General features: G+C 41.9%; 1 protein-coding gene across 5 annotated transcripts in view; it reads right to left on the minus strand.

The window, feature by feature from the left end:
• The window catches only part of Rapgef4 (Rap guanine nucleotide exchange factor 4), a 305860-nt gene that overhangs the window by 57978 nt on the left and 220266 nt on the right, over nucleotides 1–27616 (minus strand). For all 5 annotated transcript variants that reach the window (XM_042694172.1, XM_042694174.1, XM_042694173.1 and 2 more), the window contains 6 exons: nucleotides 25652–25835; nucleotides 9576–9660; nucleotides 8168–8228; nucleotides 5570–5646; nucleotides 5022–5168; nucleotides 3035–3150 (listed from right to left, as the gene is read on the minus strand). In XM_042694172.1, the coding sequence (XP_042550106.1) occupies nucleotides 3035–3150; nucleotides 5022–5168; nucleotides 5570–5646; nucleotides 8168–8228; nucleotides 9576–9660; nucleotides 25652–25835 (670 nt within the window). The remainder of the gene's footprint in view (nucleotides 1–3034; nucleotides 3151–5021; nucleotides 5169–5569; nucleotides 5647–8167; nucleotides 8229–9575; nucleotides 9661–25651; nucleotides 25836–27616) is intronic.

A 27616-nucleotide genomic window follows, 5' to 3' on the forward strand; every position in this document is an offset into this window, starting at 1 on the left:
CAATGGTTGCACCTCTGTTGGAGGCAATGAATAGCAATAACTATCTGTATGGGATGTCCAATGCTTCAGGGGGAATTCTGCTCAGCTCATGCAATCATTCCTGGAATATGTGAACACCATGCCAGCAGAGCTGTAAGAAAGTATAGCACTGGGAAGTGGGTTGGAGAGAGCATTCCACATCTGTACAGAGCTTCCTATGTCCCAGACTGGGTGGGCACTGAATTAGGTCATATTTATTCTTGCAAATTAAATATTCTCACCCTCTGCAGGTAGACTGAATACTCAGAAGTATGTGGGGGTGAGGGACATTGAGCCAGAGTTAGTGAAGGGAAGAGCTCTGGTGTGAACTGTCTTGCCTTCAGAATACAAGTGTGTGACTCACAGAATTTTTCTGCCTAGATACCAAGATGCTCTATATGGAGAACAAGTCTACCTGCCTGCAATCATTTCGAACAGGGAACCTTGTCATGAAAAACCTCCCTCTTACAAGGACCTTTTCTGTTTGGTTAGTTAAAAAAAAAACTGACATTTAAATAAGAGTATAAATTCATTTCTTCAGGTGAAAACTGGCTGGGAAAAGCCAGTCTGTTTATTTCTTCTTCACATGGCATTAGGGAGCTGCTACCAAATTATAAGCTTTATAGTCAGCAATGTTGATGGATACATCAGTTTGAAAGTTGCTCCCTATGCGGGAAAAGTTTAGTTCTGCAAGCAGCTAGAGGTCACATTTTAGTATTCTGGGTTTGGATTTCTCTTGGCTTAAGTATTAGGTCTGGACAAAAGGAATGAAGACTGGTCACAAGTCTTTCACCTCACTAGTTCCAAAGTTCTACTGGCCTGGCCAGCGGGATACCGAGGGAGATCTTTCTTTGGCTCTCAGACGCCCTCTAGTGGCATAGCCACATGGCTGCCCTCCTCAGCCTCTAGTTCACAGAAGACTCTCGGGAGCTGGCATTCCTTGAGGGCAGGAAACTCTGGAGAGGAAGAGGCGGAAGCTTTTGGTAGCTCAGTATGTGATCTTGAGGTTTCAGATCTGGCTAAACCACATCACTTTATGGTTTTATTTTGTGCTGGACACTGCCAGGAGCCTACTGCTTGACCTCTGTTTAAAGCGAGGTCAAGAGCACTTGAGGCCAGACAGCCTGGCTCTCGTCAGTTTACTGTATGAGAGCCATGGCAGGTCAAGTCAAGCAGCCTGACTTGTTCACATTACCTAAGTGGCAGCTTGTTTTTCACTCGTGATGGAAAAAAAAAAAAAAAACATTTCCCTATCACCAAGTCTCCAAATGAAGATTGTTCCATCAGTACGTAGAAGAAAAAAAAGGCTAGAGATAGGAAGAGAGAATAGGGAAAAACCATTTCCTTGCAACAAGAGAGAGAGAGAGCAATGGGGAAACAGGAGGAAAAAGCAACAGAATAGCAGAACAGAAAGGGTCCTTCCCAAGCTTAAGTCCCTTTTTTTTTTTCTTACTGCACTTACCTAATAGGTAGACAAACAAAATGGCATCCCACAGAATGTATCTGCCCCCTTACATTTCAATAGTCACATTCAGAATTGAGTTGCTTGGATTTCTCAGAGGAAAAAGTGGTTCTGAAAACTAACATTGACACCAGTGTGGTGACACTCTCTTGAGTTCCAAAAGGACAATTTGTGAGGAGACAGATACCCCGAGCCTTTCCAACGTTTATGTCATTCCACAGACATAGCTGTTGGCATGTAATTGAATGTTAGTTCCAACTTTATTTACTTAGACTCTCTTTTCAACTCTGGTCTGATATGCAAAATATTCAATATGAAAAATTACCTCTTGAGAAGGTGGCTTTTCATTCTCCAAGGAGCTAATTTTCTATAGTGCATTACTTTGTACTCATTGATATTTCTTAAATGAGTTAATAAAAACCTGAATAAGTTTCTCTTCTCTGCATATGTGTATACACATGCACATGTTCCAGTACTGGGGCTAGAACTCATTGCATAGCAACTGCTCTGACCTTTTTCTTTCAATGTGCTCTAATAGTTGAACCCCAGATCCACTTTTGGCTTTTTACTGATTAACTAGAGAGTCTTAGAGTTTTTCCTGTCTGGGCTGGCTTTGAACCACAATCCTCAGATCTCAACCTCCTGCGTAGCTAGGATTACAGGCACGTGGCTTCCTGGGACTTCTTTTTTTTTTTTTTTTTTGCCAGTCCTGGGGCTTGAACTCAGGGCCTGGGCACTGTCATTAAGCTTCTTTTGCTCAAGGTGAGTGCTCTACCATTAGAGCCACAGTGCCACTGGCTTTTTCTGTGCTTGTGGTACCGAGGAATCAAACCCAGGGCTACATACATGCTACGCAAGCACTCTACCACTAAGCCACATTCCCAGCCCCTCCTAGGACTTCTTGAAGCCATATTCTGATCTTCCTGTCTTATTACTTCAATGCTAGTAAATTGTTGAAAAGGTCTGATACAGGAAGAAGGTTGTAGCGAAAGATGGAACTGTACACAGAGATACTGAAAAAGATTCACATTAAGCAGGAGGCCTGAACAATATCAAGCAAATCCCTTTGCAACACTGGCAAAATAAGGAAGGAGGTCAAAGAGATGGGCTAAAATCAGTATTTTTGTATTTGAAACCTGGGTTTTCATCAAGACGCTCATTCTGATAAGATGCAAACACTTTATGAGAAATCCTATACAAGATGTTCAAATACCAGATCTTGTCAGCACCCAGGGGCCTGCATCCATTGAGCTGCCCAGTAATCCATTGTTCCTCAGCTATTACACTTGAATAGGGTGCAGAGAGAAAGGCTTTGAGAGTAGGAGAATATTCTCTCCAAGATTACCAAGCAGCACCAGTCTCAAAGCAGTGCCAGATATGGATACATTAGACTCCATAAGACGGGTGATTAGTCAATAGAGAAAGGAAAAAAGTCACACACGCTGCCATTTTCAAAAACAAAAAAAAGAGGCGAACACGCTATTGTAGCAACGACGACGTCGTGTGAAAAGGTTAATCATAGTCTGGCAATTACAATGTTAGATGCAAACATACTTTTGCTGAGGCTGTGAGTTTCCTTGATTAGAAGCTCTGTTCCCTGCTGGGACCTTCTCCAGCACCAAGACATCTTGGTCATGTTCTTTAAGTCTGACTGTATTCGCCTCCACATCCTGCAAATACAAATTATGCCACATACAGATGCTGCGTTACACTCAGACAATGAAAAAAATTTCGAACGTTTCAGAAACTCATTTGGTGCTTGTGATGCTAATTGTTGCGTCTACAAATTAAGTCATTTTCAAAGTCAAGGGCTGGAATGGTCAGAGGGAAGACCAGATGAGGCTTGAGACATGCCTTTAAAAAAAACACACAGCTCTAATTTTATTCCAGATGAGAAACAGCAGTATAGAGTGCCGTGCCTGGGCACTGAGAAATCTTTGGGTAATTGTTTGCAATGGTGGAGAGGGGATTTATATTCATAAAAATATGTGCTGAACAGCATTCGGAGTCCACAAAGTTCCTTTCTTCTTATGGGTCTATCTGGTTTCCTTTGGAGTGGAACCTTGGGGCTAGAGGCATGGCTGAAGTGGCAGAGAACCTGCCAAGCAAGCATGAAGTCCTGAGTTCAAATCCTAGTACCGCAACAGCACTGCTTCTGTCTCTAATCAAAAGACTGTTCTTCAAAAAAAAATAATGTGAAGTCTGTTAGAATACCTTCTTCAGTTATTTTGAATGACTTTATTAATTCTATCAACAAATGGTCCTGATCTGATTCTTCAGATATATATTCTTTCAGAGTATAAACTCTGTGTGTCAACTTCAAAGTGTTTGTAAAGTATGGCTTTATTTATTTATTATTTTTCTTAGAATTTACTTTGTTGTTATTATAGAGGTGATACACAGAGAGGTTACATTTATGTCCCTTAGGTAATGAGTATATTTCAGTTTGTACGGTGTCATCTGTTCCCTCATTCTCTCCCATTCAGGATGGTTTTGAATACATTTTTTCTCAACATTTAGCTTCCATCTTAGCAAGGATCAGGTAAGAACTAACCATGTGGTATTTTTTTCCTTTACTATTTAATGGAACAAATTTTAATTTAATTCTCTTGGCATTGAGACATTCCTGGGGGCGGGGGGGAAATGTTGCCTGAAATGTTTGTAGCAGAGGGAGTGGCAGGGGGAGGAAGAGTCCATATACTGGGAGGGGAAAGAAAGAAGCTGCTCTGGGAGGGCAGAGGATCTTAGAAGAGCCCCCTGGGGGAGCTCCATTTAAGATGAAAAGGAGCACAAGCCACTGGAGAGAGCGGGATGATGGGAAATTGTCATCATCCACAAGTAGAGCCTCTACTAGTCATTCTTCCCACAGGACTGGGACTGTATGTGGAAGAAGATCTGGGACACCTTGCACTCCCACAAATACCTTACCACGCTTAGAGCAGACTCCTCTTCAGAGCCAACTTTAAGTATGATTGCACAGCTCCTATCACTTCAATCATTCATCCTCTTGCCAGAGGCAAAAACGCCTTTAGTGTTGAAACTATTTGAGATGAAGCACTTGAAATGAAAATGCTTGGTTAGAGTAATCAAGATTGGGTTAATTGTCATTAACATGCCATTACTCAAAGTCAAGAGACTGTGAGAAGACATAAGAAGGGTTCAGCTTCGGGAATTGATGAGAGGTGGCCACTAGGAGGGACTGGACAGAGAAAGACATAGTGTACAGGGAGCTGCTGCTGTGTTAGGGAGGAGGGAACAGGAAGGACACAAAAAGAGGTGCCCAGAAATCCAGAGAGAAACTTCCTAGACTGTTATTTTCCTAGACACTCACTGTCCATCACATCTCATGTAACAGGTATGTGCGGAGATATTTGGTCCAGCACAGCATCCTACCTGTGCTGTTTGCATCTGGACTCCAGAAGGCACACCAGTACACTGAACTCACATTCAATAGTCCGGCTTAATTAAGACTCCACTCAAATCTTTGCTTCTTTGAGAAGGGAATAAGATATTCCTCAGCCACACTTTGCTTTGGACTCACCCTCAGGATCCGGTTGAAATCTTCTTTGTCAACTCTTAAGAAATGGCAATTATCTTCTCTCAGGACAATTGAGGCAGCTCTGGGAGCATCGTTCACTAGTGCTAGCTTGCCAAAGTCGTCTCCCTCGTGCAGGGTGCAGACGACGCCCTGGAGAGAGCAGCACATTCTGGTGAAATGGAGCAAACGTCTACTCCCTTGTAACCACTGACCCCGAGAAACACGGTGTGTATAAATGGGTCCTACCGAAGAATGTCCAAACAGGATTTTATACTTAACATACAATGTATAATTTTTCTTTCCTCAAATAATACAATCAGTGGCTTAACTTAAATGCATGCATTATAATCTAAAAGGAGATGAGCCCAGAAAGTATACCACTACTCTGGATATAATAACCGAGAAGATTTATGATCAGAGATGTGATCATATCTTTTCTACATCAAGTAATGATGTGACTGCAAATCTAGTAACATTACCCTGTTCCCATAGCAAGCCACACTAGTAAATGGAGTATAGTAAAGTTTCCCAAAGAAAAAATATATATGTACCTTGCCGTAAATGACTACATTCACCGATCCTTTTAGAATAATGTACCAGGAGGTACCTTCTTCCCCCTGGTTAAACACTAGACATAAAAAGATGAAAAGACTTACTACAAGAATAGAAGCACATCAATATAAATTATAGCTTATCAAATCATCATTTTTAAGTCTCTAGCATTATATGTACATAAAATACAAAAAAATTTACTGGTAAATACTAACTTATTCAGGTAGAATATTATTTATCTGTCTACACTCCATGAAAGGGAGGGAGATGGGGCACTGAGTCTATGCTTGGAAAAACAGCTTTTTATCAGAGATCCACTTATTAACAACCTACTTCTTCAAGGAATTCCCACAATTCAGCAAAAACATTGTACTAAAGAAATTAGTTTAAAAAATAATCTGACCAGTAATAAGAAGTTCGAAAACATGAAAATCAGCACCCCATCTTGTTTTTAGATCAGTAACCATTGGTTGAATAACAACTATTACATTTAAGGCAGGACTTGCCCTAAGGAGGGAAAGAGAAAAATGGGAGAAAGAGAGAGTAAGATGTCTACAACTAGAATTCTGTAACTTCATTATTTTGAAAATATGAAAGTAAATGGCATGATGGGGGTGTTTTAGAAAAGATTAAAATGTAACCCAGGTTACTTATACCTGTAATCTAAGCTACTTGGAAGGCTGAGATCTGAAGGTTGGGGTTCAAGCTAGCCTAGGAAAGGAAAGCTTATGAGACTCCTATCTCCAATTAACCAACAAAAGCCAGAAATGGAGCTATGGCTCAAGAGGTAGAGTGCCAATTCTGAGTGAAAAAGCTAAGAAACGGCTCCCAGGCCCTGAGTTCAAGCTCCAGTATGACACACATTAGCAACAATAACAAAAAAGATTAAAATGATAGTTGCAATCTTTTCTATTTTTCAAATGAAATGTTTAAATAATGTTTAATAGTAAAAACAATTCATAAGTTTGAATGAAAAGAATGAAACACTATAAGTCATAAGTGAGCATAAAAATAAAAATGTTAAAGTCAACTTTAAAATGTACAGAAATAGCTCAGTAAACTAGGTATCAGTGTCAGAAACAGTACTTTGGATGACTGAAAAATAAAAAAAATTTTGGTGTGTGTTTGACAGTCCTGTGGCATACACTGAGGGCCTGACATGAGCTTTTCTGCCCAAGGCTAGCACTCTACCACTTGAGAAACAGCTCCACTTCTGGCTTTTTGATGGTTAGTTGCAGCTAAAGTGTCTCATGGACTTTCCTGTGTGGGCTGGTGGTGAACCTAGATGCTCAGATCTGAACCTCCTGAGAAGCTAGAATTATAGGTATGAGCTACTAGCAACCAGTTGGGAGACATTTTTTAGACTCATCTTGCTTTTATAATTTGTATTTTTTGCTTTTTTAACGATCACGGGCAGCACGAGTGTCCTATGTTTCACTAGGTGGGGGAAAATATCAGTTTGGATACAGAGCTCCTTTTTTCTTTCATGCAGAACCTCTGAGAACCTTCAGCATGGGATAAGTCTTATGATTCCGTGAGAGATTAGACAAGACAGCATGTCCCGTCCTTCCTAGCTCATTCACAACCCTTGTTGTTCAAGAAAGAGTTTGTAGTTCTAGAGAGAAATGCCAACTTAGATAATATTGTTCCCATCTATTAATGTCACATTTTAATTTCTTGTTTCCAAATATGACCATAGAACTGAAGTCTGGAGAGATACTGGATATTATCATTGTATAAATATTTGGGTCAAAGAAATCTCACAGGCATAGAGTACATCATGGAAAGGAGAGAGAGAACATAAAACAGAATGCCTTAGATATCATTGAAAGAAGCAGTCTCATGAGGCAGATGAGTTCTTCTGAAGCCACAAACTGAAGTGGGGTTACTGGGGAAAGTGCTACCCAAGATTCTGCCCAAATCACACTTTTACCTTTTCTATTATTTTGATCAGTCATGGGACTTGAAGTCAGGGCCTGGACACTGACCCTGAGCTCCTTTGCTCTAGGCTTGTGCTCTACCACTTTGAGCCACAGCTCCACTTCTGGTTTTCTGGTGGTTAATTGGACATAAGAGTCTCACAGAAGGGGCTGGAAATGTGGCTTAGTGGTAGAGTGCTTGCCTAGCATGCATGAGGCCCTGGATTCCATTCCTCAGTGCCACGTAAAAATAAAAAATATCAAAGAAATTTTTAAATAAATATTAATAAAAAGAGTCTCACAGACTTTCCTGCCCCAGCTTGCTTCAGACTGCATTCTTCAGATCTTAGCTTCCTGAGTACTAGTATTATAGGCGTGAGCCTCCAGTGCCAGACCCAAATCTACCCTTTTTAGAATAGCCTTGAACCAGTAGTGCAGCCAGCCAGTGAGACTCATGTTGGCAACACTACATATGCTGGTGATAGAAAACCACCGAGAACCTTATTTAATCTTTCAGGTTAATTGACCTGTGCTGGAATAATAACAGAAAAATGCAAGTGCCATACACCATCCTGTCATGTCAGACTGGGAACCAGCAAGAGAGCGTTTGCGTGATGCCTGTGTGGCATGTGTTGGAGACGGCATGACCAGCATAATCTCCTGTTAGAGTTCACTTACACACGGTTCCTCCTTTGGCATGAGACTCAAAAATGAGGACACCTGCTAACTCCCGTTTCACCTATGAAAGAAAAGAAAGCACATGGAAAGGGTGGGTTTGTGGGGAAGGGATTTGTGCTCTACGAGGGTGCAATGCTATCTGTCCCTTTGATATAGTTACCACCACCCCCATCCCTGCTTGTTCTTCTCATCTAGAATCATTTTTGGTAGATTTGTATTAGCTTCTCAAAGCCTGTACCCAAAGCTATTTTAGCGAACAGCTTATAGTGAATTCATATCAGATTCCCGTCTTAGAAACTGTTTAAAACATGGTTTCATGTACATATATTGTATATACATATATATGATTTAAAAATTATCTTTAAGTAGTTACACAAAGGGGTTTCAATCCAACATATCAGTTTATGAATGCAATGTATTTTGATCAATGTCATCCCTTCCATCATTCTTGCCCTCTCTCCCAACCCCATCCGCTCAAGTTACCTGGTCCCATTTACACACATGTACATGGAATATTATGACTCCCTCCATCTGTCTGCCCTCTCTCCTCTCAGCCGCCCCACTTCTGAAACACACATTTCAGTTTCCTGGTATTCATTTTGTTAAACTGTAATTTTGAAAGAGTTACACCATTCTAATCATCCCCTACGTAAACCATCGTTTAGTCAATATGTTTGCATATATGCATCTGGAATATCATACGACCCTTTTGTAATTAGTGGCTCTTCCTGACAACACACATAATGTATCACAGCAAAATTCAGTGTCTTGGAGTTGAAGAATTAAGTGAGCAGACTTATATTCCAAGACATATAAGAGCCTAAACATTCCAAGATAATTTTAAAAAAGATAAGACTACGAGAACTCTAGCTCCCTAAGTAACTTGAGAATCTTCCAAACTGCCCAGATACTGAAATTTCAAGCAGAAGTGACCACCCATAATTCTCTCAGATCCCTCCATACGTGGAGGGTGAGCAGCGGTATGGCTAGTACCTGGCATATGGGTCTCAGTCTCAGCTGTCTCTGTGTGTCAGAACTCCCCACACTAGACATACTCTTCCAAGGACATGAAGGATGATGGGGCAGGGCTAGGTAGGTGGAGATGACCCCTGGACAGTGCATGTCAGTGAACAAGTCTTAGCCTCAGTATAGGGAGCAGAAGGGATGTGAGGACAGTGATTCTTCTGCTGGGGACTGTGACAACGGTCCAGCTGCTGTCAGGATAGAACTAGACCTGACCACCTGCACCCTATTAGGAACCAGCAGGTATGGCCACTGAAGAAAGATTTCCAGCACCTTCAGCTAGCTGGGAGTGGTAGACAAATGGGCCCATAAATGATGGTTAGGGGTCTCAGTATGCAGTATTCTAACTCTAAGTCCTGACCAGCTCAATGCAGAGACAACTTACTGTGGTAGAAAGGTGAGATAAAGCTTTGATATGTAGGAGCTCTTCATAGATAATCTCCAGATCATCCACAGTTCTCTGGCCAGGTCTACAAAGAAAAAAAGAAAGAAAGAAAAAGTCATCCCTAAGGCTTCAAATACAGTGATGGACTCAGGCTCAGTAACATACTCAGGGAATGCTTCAAAGTAAGAAGATATTGGCAGTGAATGATGGGTGGTGAAGGGCAAACTGGAAATGATGGTGTTCCTTGGTGGAGGGACATGGGAGGCAGGAGCGTGAGATTAGAACAAGGAAAAGCAGTGATTAGAAGAAAAAAGAGAGGTAGATGTCAGCATTTCTCATACTCTGTTCTATGGATCACATCTGTCTATGACCTGTTGACAATTTATTAAACTTTCTTATTCTGATATCTATAATATAGCACTTAGAAGGCTGAGGTAAAAGGATTATGAGTTTCAGACAAGCCTGGGCTGTACAATGAGACCTTGTCTTGAATAAAATTATTATAGAACTAGTGCCTAATAATAAAACTGCCTGTAAGGAATGGGCCGGGGAGGGGGGGAGTATTAGAGATATTTTGGAATGGTAAAATTGCAGGAATTATCAACCATCATTTGTATCTATAATTATTTAGGAACTACTTAATCATGTTTAGTTATATGAATAATAAGTGATAGGATTGATCAATAATTTAGATTTTTTTCTCTGCAATATAAGGAGCGCTAATATGTCCCTGAGCTCTTTTGCTCTAGGCTAGCACTCTACCACTTTGAGCCACAACTCCACTTTTGCTTTTTGAGTGGTTAATTGGAAATAGAATCTCACAGACTTTCCTGCCTGGGCTGACTTGGAACCACAATCCTCAGATCTCAGCCTCCTGAGTAGTTATGATTACAGGCGTGAGCCATTGGTGCCCAGCCGGCCAATGTTTTTGAAACTCACAAACAGGCTATTAATCTTGAGAGTGCTAGAAAATGAGCTGACAGAAAATCTGTACATTGATGGTTGAGTGGCCTAACTCTGGCTCATTACTGTAGTTATAAGTATTATTTATTATACAATCACCAAGCTGTTTTATGCATTTGGCCTACATTTCTAGCAACTTATGATTTTTAGTCAATGTTATCTATATTAAAAATTTAATCTTTAATGAGCTGCAGGTGACATTCTATCACTATATTGTAATTTTAAAATGTGTTGATCAAATAAATGAGGGAAGGTCTGTTGTACTGAGCAGAGCACTGGATTTGAAGTTTGAAGAGCAAGTTCTAATTTCAGTGCTACTTCTTAGCATGTGATGTACACAGCTTTTGTGTGATCTGCAGGCTGGGGATGGTTCCTTCCTGAGAGATTCTGAAACTACCCAAGGAAGCAATGAGTGAGATATTTGCATAAGTGAAAGAAAAACATAGCCAAGTAATATCAACATTAAAAACTCAAACCTACATTTAAGGACTGAATCAGACTTACAGAGTAGAGTATATTTGACCCAACAATTTACATCTGGTAGTCAATTATTAGATTACTCTTCCGGCTAATCTGTAAATATTCTGAAGTAGAGAACTAGATAAAATAACTTCACATGGGGAAACTAGCAGGTTTGGTAGGGGCAACCTAGAGGAAGAAATCTCTGCAGACAGTGTACATTACCTTCACAAGGGCAGCTTTGACACAAACAAAATACTCCTATTGCCTTCCCTTACAGACCCAACAGAGACTCTGTTTCCTAATCTTTACTGAACAAAGACAGATGCTAAATCCCTGACCCGGATATGCCAGCCAGGTTCACCTCCTGCTAAGGATCACCATGGAAGGACACAACTGCACACCAACGTAGCTCTTAGTGGTGGAACTCAGAAGGTATGAGACCCAGAAAGACACTGGAGAAAAGCTGTAGCCACAGGGGCTTGGAAGGAGCCAGGCCTTCTTAGCAAGGGGCCTAATCTACTACTTGACTTAGTCATGGGGATTTCAAAACTAGGACCCTTGGGGATTTAAAAGTCAATCGAGTCACCTCTGTCCATCTACTACCTTAGAGGCAGCTAACGTGAACGTCTCAGACAGGTGTAATAGGATTACAGTGCTTCAGCACAAGAAGCAGCCCTGCTGTTCTTGCTACTTGACATCCACCGCAAATAGCACAGAACTCTCCTAGATGCTTGGCTGAAAGAGAAAAACAGTCACCAAGTTTCCTTCTCACCTCCATGGGGTAGGCTGTGATGGATGGAAGAGGAAAACTCAGCTGGGAAGAGAAAGGCTTAGAATGCAGCTCTAAAATCTTGACAGAATGATTCCATGATGACAGGTTTAGAACAGTTTAGGAGTATCTATATAACATTAATATGAATTCTATATTGCTCAATTCATAGATTTTTTGAGTGTTTGTTTAAATAAGTTTTTATTGTGAAAATACTGTACAGAGGGGTTACAATCACATGAGCAAGGTAATGAGTACATTTCTTATCAAGCATTGTTGCCTCCTCCTTTGTTTTTCCCCTACCATCCCTTCCCTCCCATCTCCACAACTACATTCCTCCCTCCCCCACCCCAGCCTAAATTGTATAGTTCGTTTTTTCGACATAGCATCTTGTACATCTCATTGTTGCAATAGGTCCACCTGTATCCCTATTTAAACAATTTGTTTTTTCCCTTCCCCTCCCCAAATTATATCAACATCAAATACAGTGAAAACAGAGGTTACACTGTGGGGGAGGGACATACAAAGCAACAAAAAAATCACGCGGTACCTTATAAATACGTTAGAAATAATAGCAAGAAAGAAAAAAAAAACACTTGGGTCCTTATCTAGGAGTTCATTTCACTTCACATCATCTTATCTGAACTTTTCTGGTTGTCTCATACATATACTAGATATTGCAAATAAGGGAAACCATGGGACCTATGTTTCTTTGCGCCTGGCTTACTTCACTTAATATAATTTTTTCCATTTCCTAACAAATGGGGCAATGTCATTCTTTCTGATGGAGGCATAGAATTCCATGGTGTATATATACCACATTTTCTTGATCCATTCATCTACTGAGGGGCATCTGGGTTGGTTCCATATCTTAGCTATAATAAATAATGCTGCAATAAACATAGTTGTGCTGGTAGCTTTAGTATGGCCTTGTTTATGATCATTTGGGTAAATGCTCAAAAATGGGATTGCTGGGTCATAGGGGAGCTCTATGTGGAGTCTTTTGAGGAACCTCCATACTACTTTCCAAAATGGTTGAACAAGTTTACACTCCCACCAGCAATACAGTAGGGTTCCCTTTTGTCCAAATCCCCTCCAGCATCTGTTGTTATTAAGAGTTCTTGATTATAGCCATTCTAACTGGGGTGAGGTGGTATCTCAGTGTTGGTTTGATTTGCATTTCTTTTATGGCTAGGGAGGTTGAGCATTTCTTCATGTGTCTATTGGCCATTCTTATTTCCTCTTCAGAGAAGCTCCTCTTTAAGTCTTTAGCCCAGTTATTTACTGGGCAGTTGTTTTTTTTGAGGATTTGTTGTTGGGGGATTTAATTTTTTGAGTTCCAGGTATATTTTAGATGTGAGACCCTTGTCCGTTGTATGGCTAGTGAAGATCTCCCAATCCGTGGGTTTTCTATTGATCTTGCTAGCTATGTCCTTTGCCATGCAGAAGCTCTGCAGCTTCATGCAATCCCATTGTCCAACCTTTCTTTGATTTGTTGTGATTCTGGGTCTCATTTAAGAAAATTTTGGCCTGTGCCAAGGAGACCTAGGGTTTCTCCTATTCCTTCCTTAATGTTTTCAGGGTATCTGCTTTGACTTTGCGGTCTTTGATCCATTTGGAGTTGATTCTGGTGCAGGGTGATATATAAGGATCTAGTTTTCTACAAAAAATGATTGACCAATTTTGCCAGCACCATTTACTGAAGAGGCTGTCTTTCTTCCATTTTATTTTATTTTTATTGTGAAAATACTGTACAGAGGTCTCCATATTTCAGCAGGACTGACAGCTGTCCATTTCAGAAAAGAAGCCAGATGGAGCAAAAGTCAGTGCGGCCAACCCTTGCCCACCAAAGAGAAGCAAAACATGACCTCCTTTCCCTGCTATGTGGGCCTGCCTTTGCAGCAGGAAAAAGAACCACCAGCCTGACCTGTCCCCAGCCACTGAGCCATCTACCATCTTAGGAAAGCTCGCCTCCCTCCTCTCTTCACACTCAGGTGTCCCCTTGGTTGTACCCCCACTCCTCAAAGAGCACTTGGAGACATCTGACACTGAGCATTCCCTACTGTAGACACTGAACAAAGTCACGTTTTTAAAGTAGGTTTCTCGTGGCAAAGTCTGGCATTAAGTACTTTTCAGGCTTTGGTCTTTGTAGTGGGGGTGGTGACAGAAAAAAAAAAAAAGCTGGACAAGAGACCCTTCAAATCAGTCCCCATTCTGTTCCAACAGCAATGAAAGGTCCCAAGGACTGAAGGCAATTTGGCTTTCAAGAGGAAAGGGAACACAGCCTGAGCAGGAGGAGATAGCTCGCAAGCGCCTTCCTAAGCAGAACCCATGAGGCTGGGGAAGTGAATGGACTCTGGCTGCTCTGAGTGGCAGCCTGTGAATGTACCTGGTCTTTACTTGTCCTTCTACAGATGTCACAGGGAGAGGTATTAGGCGTCCCTGCTTCTTTACAAATCGGCGTGGTGCCACATTGATGTGGATTTGTCAGACCCCGCTGGGGAAAGGCCTAGTTTCCGCGGGGGATGCATTCCAGCGGCAATGTCTACTTACAGACAAGATAATAAACGGGGACAGATGGGGAAGCAGTTTATACATTAAAGGATGGGAGGGCTCAGGTGAGATTGGAAGCTACTGGTAAATACCGCTTTATCAAGGAATTTATCAAGGTCAGAAACACAGCTACTCAGTTACAGGAACATGGACAAAATGAGGGATTCGTCCAGCAACAACACAACACATGCATGGCCAGGGGTGAAGTGTACAAGTGAGAAAGGAAATCACCAGGTTCCTATAGACCTCGCACCTAGAGGACCCTGGTATATGGTGAAAATACCCAAAAAGGCCAGTGTGGTAAATATCTGAGTATGCCATGGTTAAGCTTCAATCTTAAAAAAAAATGTTTTAGTTACTTTTTGAGGGGATGCTTCACTTTGGGATTTGAATGCTAGGCCTCTGGCTCTTGTTCAGCTGTTTTTACTCACAATGGACACACTACCACTGGAGCCATGCCTCCACTTCCTCTACTGGCTTGTTTCTAGCTAATTAAAAGAGTCTTTTAGATTTGTCTGCTGAGGCGAGCTTCCAACTGTGATCCTCAGATGTCAGCCTCCTGAGTAGTTAGGGAACACTGGCACTCACTAGGGTACTTTATTTTTCATGCAAGACTTCACCTCAACCTGTTTGACCCTTGTATTTGTAAGACATTTTTAAAATTTGGATCATTTTCAAATGCTTTTTTTGTACTGGTACTGGGAATTGAACTCAGAGCCTCATGCTTTCACTTGGCTTTTTGGCTCAAGGCTAGAGCTCTACCAATTGAGCCATACCTTCACGACCAGCTTTATGCTGATTGACTGGAAATAAGAGTATGTCAGACTCACTTTGCCTTCGCTAGCTTTGAAATGCAATCCTCAGATCTCAGTTTCCTGAGTAGCTGGAATTATAAGCATGAGCCACTAGCACTGAGCTGCATTTTCAAACACTTTTCTGACCATCTAGAGATCTTGCCTCTCCCACTTCTTTTAAAGGAAAGTGAGATATGTCATAAACATTTTTCTTGCTGGGCGCTGGTGGCTCACACCTGTCATCCTCGCTACTCAGGAGGCTGAGATCTGAGGATCATGATTCAAAGCCAGCCTGGGCAGAAAAGTCTATTACACTCTTATCTCCAATAAACCACCAGAAAACCAGAAGCGGCTCTGTGGCTCAAAGTGGTAGAGCGCTTGCCCTGAGCTGAAGAGCTAAGGGACAGAGCCCAGAGTTCAAGTCCCATGACCAACCAAAAAAAAATCCTTTTCTTCACCTCCCAAGACTATCAGGGGCAGTCTAGAAGCCCGTGACTAGCGCTGGAGGGAGGTCCTGTACAGCTCTTCCTGTGGGGCTCTTTAGCCTAGAAAAGGGAATGTCAGTTTATTAATTGCCCCTAGGAAATTGCTAGTTCTGACACAAAGCCTGTGTGCATGGGGGAAGGGGGTGTTGGCTTCTTTGTGAAATTTAGAAATAAATAGGGCCTACAACTACAATAAAGGAGAAAGGTCTTATAAATGTTTATGAGACATGAAGTCCTCCTCATAGAACTTGCAGGAGGGGTTCCAGAACTCTCTGCACCTGACTGTTTTTAGGGCAATAGGTGTGTTCATGTTTAGGCAACAAATATGCCTGGCATTCTTCCCACAAAAATGTTTTACTAGTACACACAAGAAATTTAATGTTAAACTTCTTAATAGGTGCACCTGCAAATGTTTTCCTGGGAAATACCTAAACAGCAAGTAGAGAAGAACAAACTAATTTGGAAGGAGTCAGGAAAGAAGACTTGTACTCTGCTTTTGAGTATGAGGCACACATGTGGCACAAAAAATGTAAACTTTTTAAGAAGGTGCCATGTGCATGCATTACTACTTATTCCCTGCTATCCGTTTTTAATCAGCAACAGGTAGATTTCATTTTTGTTGTTAATTTCACTGCTTATTCACTAAATACACCAGAATGGACAAACCCAGGTAGCCTTATAGAGAAAGAATACTGTCAACAAAAGAAAGAAAAGTAGAAGGAAAGCAATTGGCATCTGCTCAGTTCAATTTCTTCTTCTGTCCACAGTAGGCTACCAAACTAGCCCTACTTAGTTCATGGAGTTATTTAGCCATTCAAAGAGGTGACAGATGTGAAACTAGTTTCCATTATTCCCACAACTCACTATGTATGAGCAGAATATCCATGTTCCTCCTAAACAGGAAGCCCTATTTGGTAATTATTTACTGAGTAGATGATATACTTCTATCCCATCTCTCTCTCTCTTTCTCTCTCTCTCTCTCTCCATATATATGTATATGTATATATATATATATATATTTATATATATGTAATTTTTTCCCACCCTGGTCCTGAGTCTAAGCCCCATCCCTGAGCTTCTTCTGCTCAAGGCCAGTTGGGCCACAGCACCACTTCTGGCATTTTCTGAGTAATTTATTGGAAATAAGAGTCTTATGGACTTTCCTGCCTAGGCTGGCTCTGAACCACAATCTTTAGTTCTCAACCTTGTAAGTAACTAGGATTACAGGCATGAGCCACCAGCACCTGACTGAGAGTTATAATTTTTTTGGGGGGGGTTCTGGTCGTGGGGCTGAACTCTGGGCCTGGGCACTGTCCCTCAGCTCTTCAGCTCAAGGCTAGCGCTCTACCACTTGAGCCACAGCGCCACTTCCGGCTTTTTTCTTTTTGCTTATGCGGTGCTGAGGAATCGAACCCAGGGCCTCAGGCTTGCAAGGCAAGCGCTGTACCACTGAGCCACCTTCCCAGCCCTGAGAGTTATAATTTTATACAATGAGGTTAGTGTGTAAAATTATTTTGCAATCAGATTTCTGTGATATGTTTCCTCATTTATTCTTAGCGCATAAACCCATGAGGCCATCTGACTTCCTGTTAGGAAGTCAGCAAAGAAAGAACACAGGGAAGTGGGAGTGTGCCATCCTGGAGCAAGAAAGCTAAGAACCTGAGTTCAAGCTCTAGTAGTGGAGCAGAAGGAGAAGAAAGATGTGGAAGAGAATAAAGAAGAAGAGCTAGAGGAAAAAGCAAAGAAAGAAGAGGAGGAGGAGGAAAGGAGGAGGACAAAGAAGAGAAGGAGGAATAGAGAGAAGAGGAGGAGGAGGAGGAGGAGGAAGAAACACAAGTTCTATAGTCAGACAGACCAAGGTCACATCAGGGACCCACCACCCTCAATAGAGCAATTGGCTTAGCCTAAGCCACTGTTTAATCTTTAAAGTGGGAAGTATGTTCATTAACAATCTTGTAGCTTTGCTGAAAGATTTGAATTGAATTATCTAGTCCAGCGCCTAGTACCCAGGCACTTAAATGATTAAATACAAGTGTATTTGTAGTTCTATTTACAGTCTTCATGGAAAGTAGGGGGAGGGTAAGCAAACATTACTAAATTTATTTTCTAGCTTAAGGGATTTAGACTTGGAGATGTTGGATGTGTGAATGGTAAATGAAGAATAAAATTCCAAGCTCTGTACTCAGTATTACTTTCAACTTATTTAGCATGCTCTTGGATCAAATGCTTGTAACTCAAATGCTGTCACTGAATTCTCAAAATGTGATTGATTTTAAAATCATAAAGTATCTGTTGGTCTTTAGTCTTGGCCCCTCTAATCCAGTCTCCATGGTTAGCGGTGAAACTCACCTATTAAAACACGATTATGTCACACTTTTCTTTAAAACTTAAAGGTGCCCTAAATGACTATAAATGCCAGCTAAGGCACACAGGGCATGGCAGATTTCCCTTAATCTGCCTGTGACCTAATGCTGCAGCCTCATTTGCTAATACTCCTGGTCTGGACTGCCCTCAGTGTGAGTCAGTTCATCATTCTCCGCAGGAACTTTCCTTGCATCTTTCTGGTACTACTCCCACCCAGTGCTCCTGCCAGTTTAAGAGTTCTTTGTTCTGGGAAAAAAGCACTAAAACCCTTTCTTCTAAGAAAGGGTTTGAGAGTCAACTTAAACATCCAGCCATCGCAAAATGCATTAAGGAGTATTCAAAAGGCAAGAAATTCTGCATGTCTTTTTGATACAATGAATAAGCATCTGCACTGATCATGGAATAAATGCATCTTTCTTTTTAAAAAGTCTGAGCATTAAAGAATATTTAAGAGATAGACTGGGGGTGTGGCTCAAGTGGTAGGGTTCTTGTCTAACAAGAATATTTAAGAGAGAATGTTACTTTGTGGCAGGTGGGGTGGGGTTTGATATCAGGACCTAATGCTTACTCAGCTGATACTTTAATACTTCAGTCATGCCTCCAGCCTAGCATATTTCTGGTTATTTTCTGGAGATAGATGCTCAAAGGTTTCTATCCAAGCTGGCTTCAAGCCATGGAGGATGGCATGCTATTAAGTATAAAAGTTAAGAACTGAAAAATTACCATAAGACTAGGCATCAAAATATTAATAGTAATTATATCTTTGGGAAATGTGACTGGAAATATTATTTATTCTTCTGTAACTCCTTCTAGGAGTTTCAAATGGGAAGTAAATTTGAACTTTTAAAGTAAAATTTTCTTTTAAAATAAGAAGTGGGTACCAGCGGCACATGCCTCTAATCTTCAGGAGACTGAGACCTGAGGATCAAGGTTCAAAGCCAGCTCCTGCCGAAAAGTTCATGAGATTCCTATTTTTGGTTGGTGGTGGGGCTTGAAGTCAAGGCCTGGGCACTGTCTCTGAGCTTTGAGCCATAGCTCCACCACCAGTTTTTAAGTGATTAATTGGAGATTAAGAGTCTCATGGGGACTTTTCTGCCCAGGCTGGCTTCTGACCATGATCCTCTGATCTCAGACTCTTGAGTAGTTAGGATTATGGGCATGAGCTACCCATGTCTGGATTTTCTTTTCTCTTTTTTAAGTAAAAAACACAATGGTTATAGTTACATGAGTCAGGCAAAGAGTACATTTCTGTTTGGAAAATGTCACCCCTTCTCTCCTCTCTCCCAGTTTTTACCTCCCATCCCTCCCACAAGTTGTATAGTTATCAACATAGTGTCCAATGAATACCACTGATGCATTTGTTTACCCCTTGTCTTTTCACTCCTGTGCCTCCCTTTACACTCCCAAAGAAAGATGAACAAACAAACAAAACACAAAGAAAAGGAAAACAACAGAGAAAAAAAGTTCATGAGATTTTGTAAAATCTCCAATAAATTACCCAAAATGTGAGAACTAGAGCTGTGGCTTGATGGAGAGGGCTAGCCTTGAGCAAAAGCAGCTCAGGGACAGTGCCCAGGCTCTGAGTTCAAGCACCAGGGCCAGCACACATACATGCCCATAAAAGTCATAAAAAACTTGAGGTAATCTTATAATGAACCCTAACTGGTAAGTAGAAAGCCATATGTATCCTTCCCTAAGTCTGATTCATAATGGTAGCAATCTACTGGTCGCATTTGTAGGTATGCAGGCATGAGATAAACAGGGTAAACCGATTTACAGGGAAATCACAAATCCAAACGCAAGAAACAATTTACTTAATGGGACCACTTATTCAGGAAATTTCTACAAGCTTTCAGCGAGGGCACGGCAGTCTCTGCAGTAAAAACATTCAGGGAAGAAAAGGACTCCTGATGTGGTTCTTTCTTTCTGACCTTAGGTTCTTTCTCAGGCTCTCTCTTTCCCCAGACCTGCCTAGAGTGGACTGCTTAAGCTGTGAATAGGCTCTGGGCTCCAGAAATCAACATCCTTAGTACAAATGATTTTAGGCCTGCAGATCCTGAAATTCCCTGGGGAAAACCAACCCTCCAACCTGCAGATAATGATCAGGATTTCAACCTTCACATCCTCAAAAACAAGGGGGACAAATAAAGATCCTCTTGAAACAAGTTCTGCTAATTGCAAGAAAAAGCAAATCTCTTAAGTGCCCCAAAGAGCAGAAGAGCAAGCATGTGAAACCTGGGGGTGGGGGTAGGGAGCAGATGTCCTACCCTTGCTACTGCAGGACTGTCTGGTAGGGCCACCAATGGCTATAGATGGACAAACAACCCTTTATTCTCCCTCATGGTATCTGCTCATGTTACTTATTTTATTTTCTTCCAACCTTATGCCCCAAAGCACATGTTAGGAAAATATTATTTGAGCACATGTAGTGGGTGCTCAGTTTCTCAGTTTCAGAGCCATGTGGAAGACTCCAGACCTTGCCAATAATTCTCTTAGGGTATAATAGTGTAATTTTCTTGTGTTATTTCTTTTCCTCTTCTCAGGCTCAATGAGCTTCTTTCTTTCTGAATACTCTGGCTTCTAAACTAGGGCACACTGGAACTGCAGATGTAGAATTAAACTTGGGACATACCATCTGCTTCATCTCCCTCCCACCCAGGCAAGTCTCTCAGACCACTGAGATCATTTTTCTTACTTTACTCAGGAAGGCTTGTGTGGTAAGAGCATCCTGACTCCTTGAACTCTCTCAGCATCCAGCTAACCTCAAGTTCAACCTCAAGTTCAACTATCTGATTTATCTGGTCACTCTATACTTTTTTGCTCATGGTCCTATGCAGAGTAACTACTTAGTGTTGCATTATTTCTGCTGGTAAGGGTCTCTATTGTATCTATTTGCTGTAGTGTAACCTCTTGTTTTAGCCTTATAAACAAAGCAAAATCAAAACAATAAGCTCCCAGAGCTCATTTTTGTGTCTGATGGCCCTGTCTCCGAGCTGTAATAACAGCACCGTCAAACTGTCACTGGTTCCTGTGGCATTTGCCCCAAATGCCATCAGGTCTGCACCTGCAAAACCAGGATGGGCATTGTGAGTCACTCTGACTGCCAGTACATGAAAAGCTAATTTCACATTCAGAATGTATGTTTTTTTTTCAATACCAATAGCAACAAAACTGTGCCAAAAAATTCCCCTGAAGCTCTATTCTGTTTTTTAAACTGGAGAACATTCTTTCATAGTTTGACAGTTAAAATGCTGCAGTTAATGTAATAAACAGAGAATTTTTCTAAGTAGCCTGTCAAAACAAGTGACACTATTTTTTTTTTTTGGCTAGCTAGTCTCAGATTCAGAACAATAGGAAGTACCTTTCAAAGCAACATCTTCATTATACAATCAAATTCTCAAAGTAATCTTCTCATCAAAGAATATTGTGTTATTTCTTTCCCAGTAATTATCAGAGTTCTGCAACCTGTCTGGCAGTGGTGACTATTATAGAACGCAGCTGTGCTGAGTTCAAACTGAGGGGCCTTGCCCTGGTGGACACAAAGCCAGTGCATCTTTTGCCTCCATTATTTCTGAGTGACTTGGCAGGCTGGATAGTAAGGACAGTCAACATTTCTATGACCTAGGAGCAGGTCCTTGATTTCTATGAGCAAAGTGCTCACTGGATCTCATTAAGGACAACAGTGATATTAGTAATTCTGGAATATCTAATCTTATTTTCTTTCCCAGTTAAACAATATAAAGTAGTGGCTGTAACAGCAGACATTAGAAGATCCAAAAAGGGTGTGTGTACAATCTGAATGTTTGTCCCAAAGTGCCAAAAGACTTGCAGCTTAAGTCTAGGGTTTGCCAAATTAAAAAAAAAACTGGGAAGATGAGAGAAAATTCCCTAATGATGGACCTTGAAATACCAGTGAAACCTGTACTTTATCAGCCAGTGATAGATTGAAAGAATTAAGCATGGCAATTTAATTTTTTTTCCTTTAAGAGAATCTTTGGGCTGTCATGTTTCATATAATTCAATGCTGTATAGAGCAAAAAAGAGAAAGAAAAAAGGAAAAGACAGAAGAGTCCTCTACCCCCATATCCTGTTTTCTTTTCAGTGCTGGGGTTGAACACATGGCTGACCCACATCAGTAATCACTCCACCACTGAGCTATCATACCCCAGCTCCAAAGCTCTCATATTTAAGGTTGACTTGTGAAACCCAGCTCTGAAGCCTGCGATGGTAAGCAAGAATGTTTATAGTACACAGCAAGCACTCAATAGTTGCTTGTTCCATCTGTAGCTAACTTGGAAATACCTCTTCCATTGGATTACAAACTCTTCGATGATCAAAAATCACTTTTGATTTTTGTGCTTGAACTTGGGCCTGAATACTGTCGCAGCTTTTTCGCTCAAGACTGGCACTTTCCCACTTGAGCCAAAGCTCCACTTCTGGCTTTTCTGGTGTATAACTGGATGGAGGTAAGGGTCTCCCAGACTTTCCTACCCAGTGTTGGTTTCAGGTCTTAGCCTCCTAAGTAGCTAGGATTACATTCTTGAGCTACTGTTGCCTACTTGTTGTTGTTGTTTTTAATCAACTTGGTAGATGTCCAAAAACATTAGTGAATTGAATGGCACTTTTCATCCCACCTGCCCCAGCAACTAAAGGCTGAGGGACCATTAGCGGGGGCCATGGACTCACTCAGCAAATGTTTATCGATGGCTTCCTTGCTATGCAGAGCCAGGAATCTGGCCTTACCATTTCACAGCATGTTAACTCCTCTCCACAGCAAGCTGTGTTAACATGCACTATAGTTTTCTTTGCAGGCGGTAATCCAGCTATGATTAAATGATTGCTTGCAAGTCTCAACTCCATCTCCTGTGCTGCACAGAGCAACAGGAGGGAGGAGAAACCTTCTGGTCCTCTACCCACTTTAATACCTTAGCTCCTACCACAGTATGGAGAAGAAAGCAGATGATCAGCAATTGTTGGGTGATCAGGGGGTGAAGTAAAATGAAATCTGCCTTGGCCTTCAGGAAGCTTACAGTTTATAGCAATGTTTCTCAACAAGAGTATTGCTTTAAGGGTGGCTTTTTTTTTCTTTCGGTGCCAGTCTGGGGCTTGAATTCAGGACCTGGGCATTGTCCCTGAGCTTTTGTGCTCAAGGCAAGCACTCTGCCACTTGAGGCACACCTCTGCTGTGGCTTTTCTCTTGCTTCACTGGAGATAAAGAGTCTCATGGCCTTTCCTGCTCTGGCTGGCTTTGAACAGCTATCCTCAGATCTCTGCTTCCTGAGTAGCTACGATTATAGGCATGACCCTACGAGTATAGGCATGATGCCTGCCTCTTTTTTTATTTTAAATTTGAAGTGAACAAAGTAAGTGTATTTGAAAAATGAAAGACAAGCAAGAAAGGAAAGTAACAAGGCTCTCTAGAGAGAAGTCCCAAAGAAAAATCCAAAAGAGTCCTCTTGGATGTTGGGTTTTATGACTCAGGTCTCCTCCCATATTTCCTCCTATATATCCATCCTTTGAGCTTTGAGCTGAATGCTCCATGGCTTATGCATGTGCCACCTGTTTTATTTCATTAGTTTCATGAGTACCCAGGGCATTATGGGAACAAGAAGTATTTCAGCAGGAGCCCAAGACACCTTGGTAACAAGAAGCACTGTGATGGGCCAGGTGTTATCTGTCATGTCAGATATGGCTCTTTACTTTAGGGACTTCTGGGCTTTGCTATGTCTATAGCATCCTTGCTCCTTATCTCTACTCAATGAATGCCAGCAGTGTGTCACTCATGGATTCTGACAGGTGAAACATGTCCACACATTTCCAAGTATCCCCTGGGGGGCTGCCTCATCCCTAATTTGGAATGACTGTATGATGGTGGCTTGAACAGAGGTGACAACAAGGGGATGGACCCCAAATGACAGTCAATGTACCAGAAAGGGGAAGCAGGCTCTGGGAAAAAACGTGGTCTACAATGGCATTATTCACTTGAGTACCTCAAGCTCTAGGGATTCCTTGTGTGCCCTGGGCCACTCATCCCTGAAATCCTGCAGGCTAAGAGAGCATAAATTGGCTGGGCAGGTCTCATGGACCCTACTCCTGCTTCGGTCAGTGAGGCTCTGGCTTTTCTGTTTGATACCTTAGATTTTTCTGTTAAATTTTTTGTTTGAAGAAAGGGTTTTGAGGCCTAAAGAGCTAAAAGCCATGGTTCTAGAGTGAAGGATGATGGTACCAAATGGGCTGAGGGAAGGCCTTTGAAACACACTGTGAGGGAGATTAAGACCCAAGAGAAAGTTTTGACAAAGGGGACATGGTGTGACAAAATGGAATGTGCTGAAAAGCCTCTGTTGCACTGAGGATGGGCAAGTGAAAGGGATAGAATCCTGGGGACCGGACATAAAGCTGTGCCTGGAGAGTCTATTGTGAGTTGTGTGTAGGGGAGATGTGGGACAGTCAGTCCGAGGGACAACTCTCTTGGGAGGTGCCCAGCAGACATGTAAAGTTTCATGCTCTCGTCCAGAGCTGATAATATACAAGGGCCACCCAAGCCAGTGACTCAGAGTTGACATCCACAGCTGGCTAGCACTGATTTCAGGGTGGAGGACAATTTCATTTCCAGCAGAAAAACATAAGCCTGTATGTGGTTATGAAAACAAGTGCCAAACCATCCCTTATTGCAGTGGGTTTCTGAGGACCGTTACTGTAGCTCATTGCAATACACGGATGTCACATAGCATTTAGTAGACTGCTGGCATCTAATAGGGGCTCAGGATGTTTTGTAAGAATTAACCCAATGAACAGTTCATGGTCCTTAACTTCAGCTAGTAGGTGGCTACTTCAGGCAAGCTGCTTCCCTAGCTAAATGAAGGCCTTGAAAGGGTTAAATGTATTCTCAAAGAAAGGGTGGGGCAAGGCCGGATATGATGATTTACACCTGTAATCCCAGTTCTGGTAGAAGATGTAGGTAGGATTGCAGTCTGAAGCCCAATGTGGTCTAGGCAAAGAGCATGAGACTCCAAAAAATTAAATAAAGCAAAAAGAAAGGATTGGAGGTATGGCTCAGACTATACAGTGTTTGCTGAGTAAGTACAAGGCCTGGAGTTCAAACTCTAGTTCTTCCAATGAAAAAGAAAGTATACAATGGGGTGAAGAATGTGCTAGATGGATAAATAAATGCAATCCCAAATCCCAGGGACTATGGTTCTCATGACCTCTGACCTCCGGCATTAAGAAGAAAAGAGCTACCGCAGTCTAGAGAAGAAACAGACCAGTTTCTATTTGTCATTGATCAAAGGTCATTTAATCTGAGAGCTCAAAAGCAGTAGCTCATGCTTGTAATCCTAGCTACCCAGGAGGCTGAGATCCAGAGAACTGTGGTTCAAAGCCAGCCCAGGTGGAAAAGTCTGCAAGACTTCATCTCCAAAATAACCAGGCAAAAGGCTGGAGGTTTAGCTTAAGTTAGCATACCATCCAAACAAGAGTTGGGCCTTGAGTTCAAACATTGGCACTGTCAAAAAAAAGCCAGCTGCTATAACTAGCTTGAGTCATTACGGCTCCAAAAGAAAAAGAAACTAGACAAACACTGCTGTGTCACTCCTTCAGAGTCTCTCAGCCCAGGCAAGGGCCAGGATTTCACCACCAGCCATGCCACACGCTAGCTGTTGGCAGGGTGAGCCCCGAGCCCTCACTCACGGTTTGCGCAGGATCATCCTCATGTGGGCGTCGGGCCCCATCTGTGACAGTAGCAGCATGGTGTCCTGCAGCTCCTCCTCACACTCCTTCTTCTCCTCCTCAGTGGGCAAAGGGGCATCCTCGTGCTCGTCATCCAGAAATCGATAAAACAAATATTTGTCTTGGAAATGGTGCTCCTGGTCCACTAGGGGAAACATGCAGGCAAGTGTCAGCCAGGGCCCAGAGCTCTGGCCCTCAGCTCCCTCTACCAGAAGCAAATGGATGGCACAGGCCTGGAAAGCCAAGTGACTGTCAGGCAGGAACTGCACCCTTCATACTTGCCTCAACAGGGCAGAACAGCTGGAAGCCACGTCCTCCTGGCTTCAGCCACACGAGCCACAGCCCTGCCCACCCACCCTGTCTCCCTACCGCCCTGAGAGCTGCCAGCTTTTGTGATGAGCACTTCGACCCATGAAAATTGCCTTGATGACATGCCCTAGGTTTCAGGGCCTGTGTTCCAAACAGGAAAATAACCAAGTGCCAAGTCATGATGCAGACTGGGCTTTGAAAATATAGCCTTATAAGAAAAGCTCCTCAGTCAGTGCCAAAATTTATGTTTCTCTTTCAATATATGCCATTTAATAATAAATATTTCTGTCTGCACTTTGAGAAATCTTGAAGGAAAAAAATCAGTCAATGGATTGTTTGAATAAAGCTGGTCAGACCAAGCACCTAGATCATAGACATCTATACGTGTGTTGTGGTAATTTTCTCTCAGTTCTAATTTCTAAGTTTTTATTATTTAAATATTTTTTCCTTTTTCTTATTTTTCAATGCTGGGGGTCAAACACACGGCTTTATTCAAGCAAGGCAACACTCTACCATTGAACTACATCCTAGCCCTCCTCTTGTTTCTGTGAATCACAATGTGTAGATCTATGCAGGACAAACAGAATCTATGCTGGCTCACACCTGTAATCCTAGCTATTCAGGAGGCTGAGATCTGAGGATCAAGGTTTGAAGCTAGCCTGAACAGGAAACTCTGAGACTCTTACTTCAATGAACCATCAAAAGTCCAAAGTAAAGGTATGGTTCAAATGGTAGAATATCAGCAAAAATGGTAGAATATGAGCAAAAAATGCTAAGGGACAGCACCCAGGCTCTGAGTTCAAACCTCAGTACTAGCACAAAATGAACACAAGCAAACAAAAACCCCACCATGGACTGGGTTCAGGCCTTTTCAGGATAAAGCATCAATAGTCTCAAGATAAAAAGAAGCGGGATCCCCTTGCTGCTCAAAGTGACCCTTGACACAGGAACAGCGGCATCATTGGCTTGTTGCAAAAGCAGCTGCTTGGGATCCATCTCAGACTTTCTAAACCAGAACCTGTATTTTAATAAGAGTCCCAAGTGATTGGTATGCACATTCAGTGAAGTAGGAAAAGCACTGGTTTAAAAAAAAACTGATATTAGGTTCCCAGGTGTTGGCAAATGAAATGGATGATTTGACTGTTTTGTCTGTGTGGAGAAATGGTCTTAAACAAATGGCACAAGCAGTTCAACTCCCATTGTACCCCAGTCCCGAATAGCTACTCATCCATTCAAGAAGAGCTGCTGCAGTTAGCAGGGCCAGCAATTGCAGAGCAGATTCCTGATTTTAAATATGGTCATCCTTTGGGTATACAAATTGACTCTCCCAGACAGCAGCACAGTAAAAAGGCAGCTTCTGAATTCATTACTTATTTTCATGTCATCAGCCCAGCCACACATTTCATTGCTCTTCATTCTGTCCCTGCATCAGGATTGCTATGCCATGCTCTGAGTATAATCATACTATCAATGAACCGTGAATGCAAACTAATAAACATAATTGGAACTGATGCACTCGGGTTGCAATTTCATTTTCCTTCCCTTCATTCTCGGAAGTTAGGAAGGTACAATAGTGGAACACAGCAATCAATAGCATGCACTCCGTGCATTTGTACT

Source organism: Dipodomys spectabilis, unplaced genomic scaffold (genome assembly GCF_019054845.1).
Source record: "Dipodomys spectabilis isolate Male_0828 unplaced genomic scaffold, ASM1905484v1 ptg000174l, whole genome shotgun sequence".
NCBI lineage: Eukaryota > Metazoa > Chordata > Mammalia > Rodentia > Heteromyidae > Dipodomys > Dipodomys spectabilis.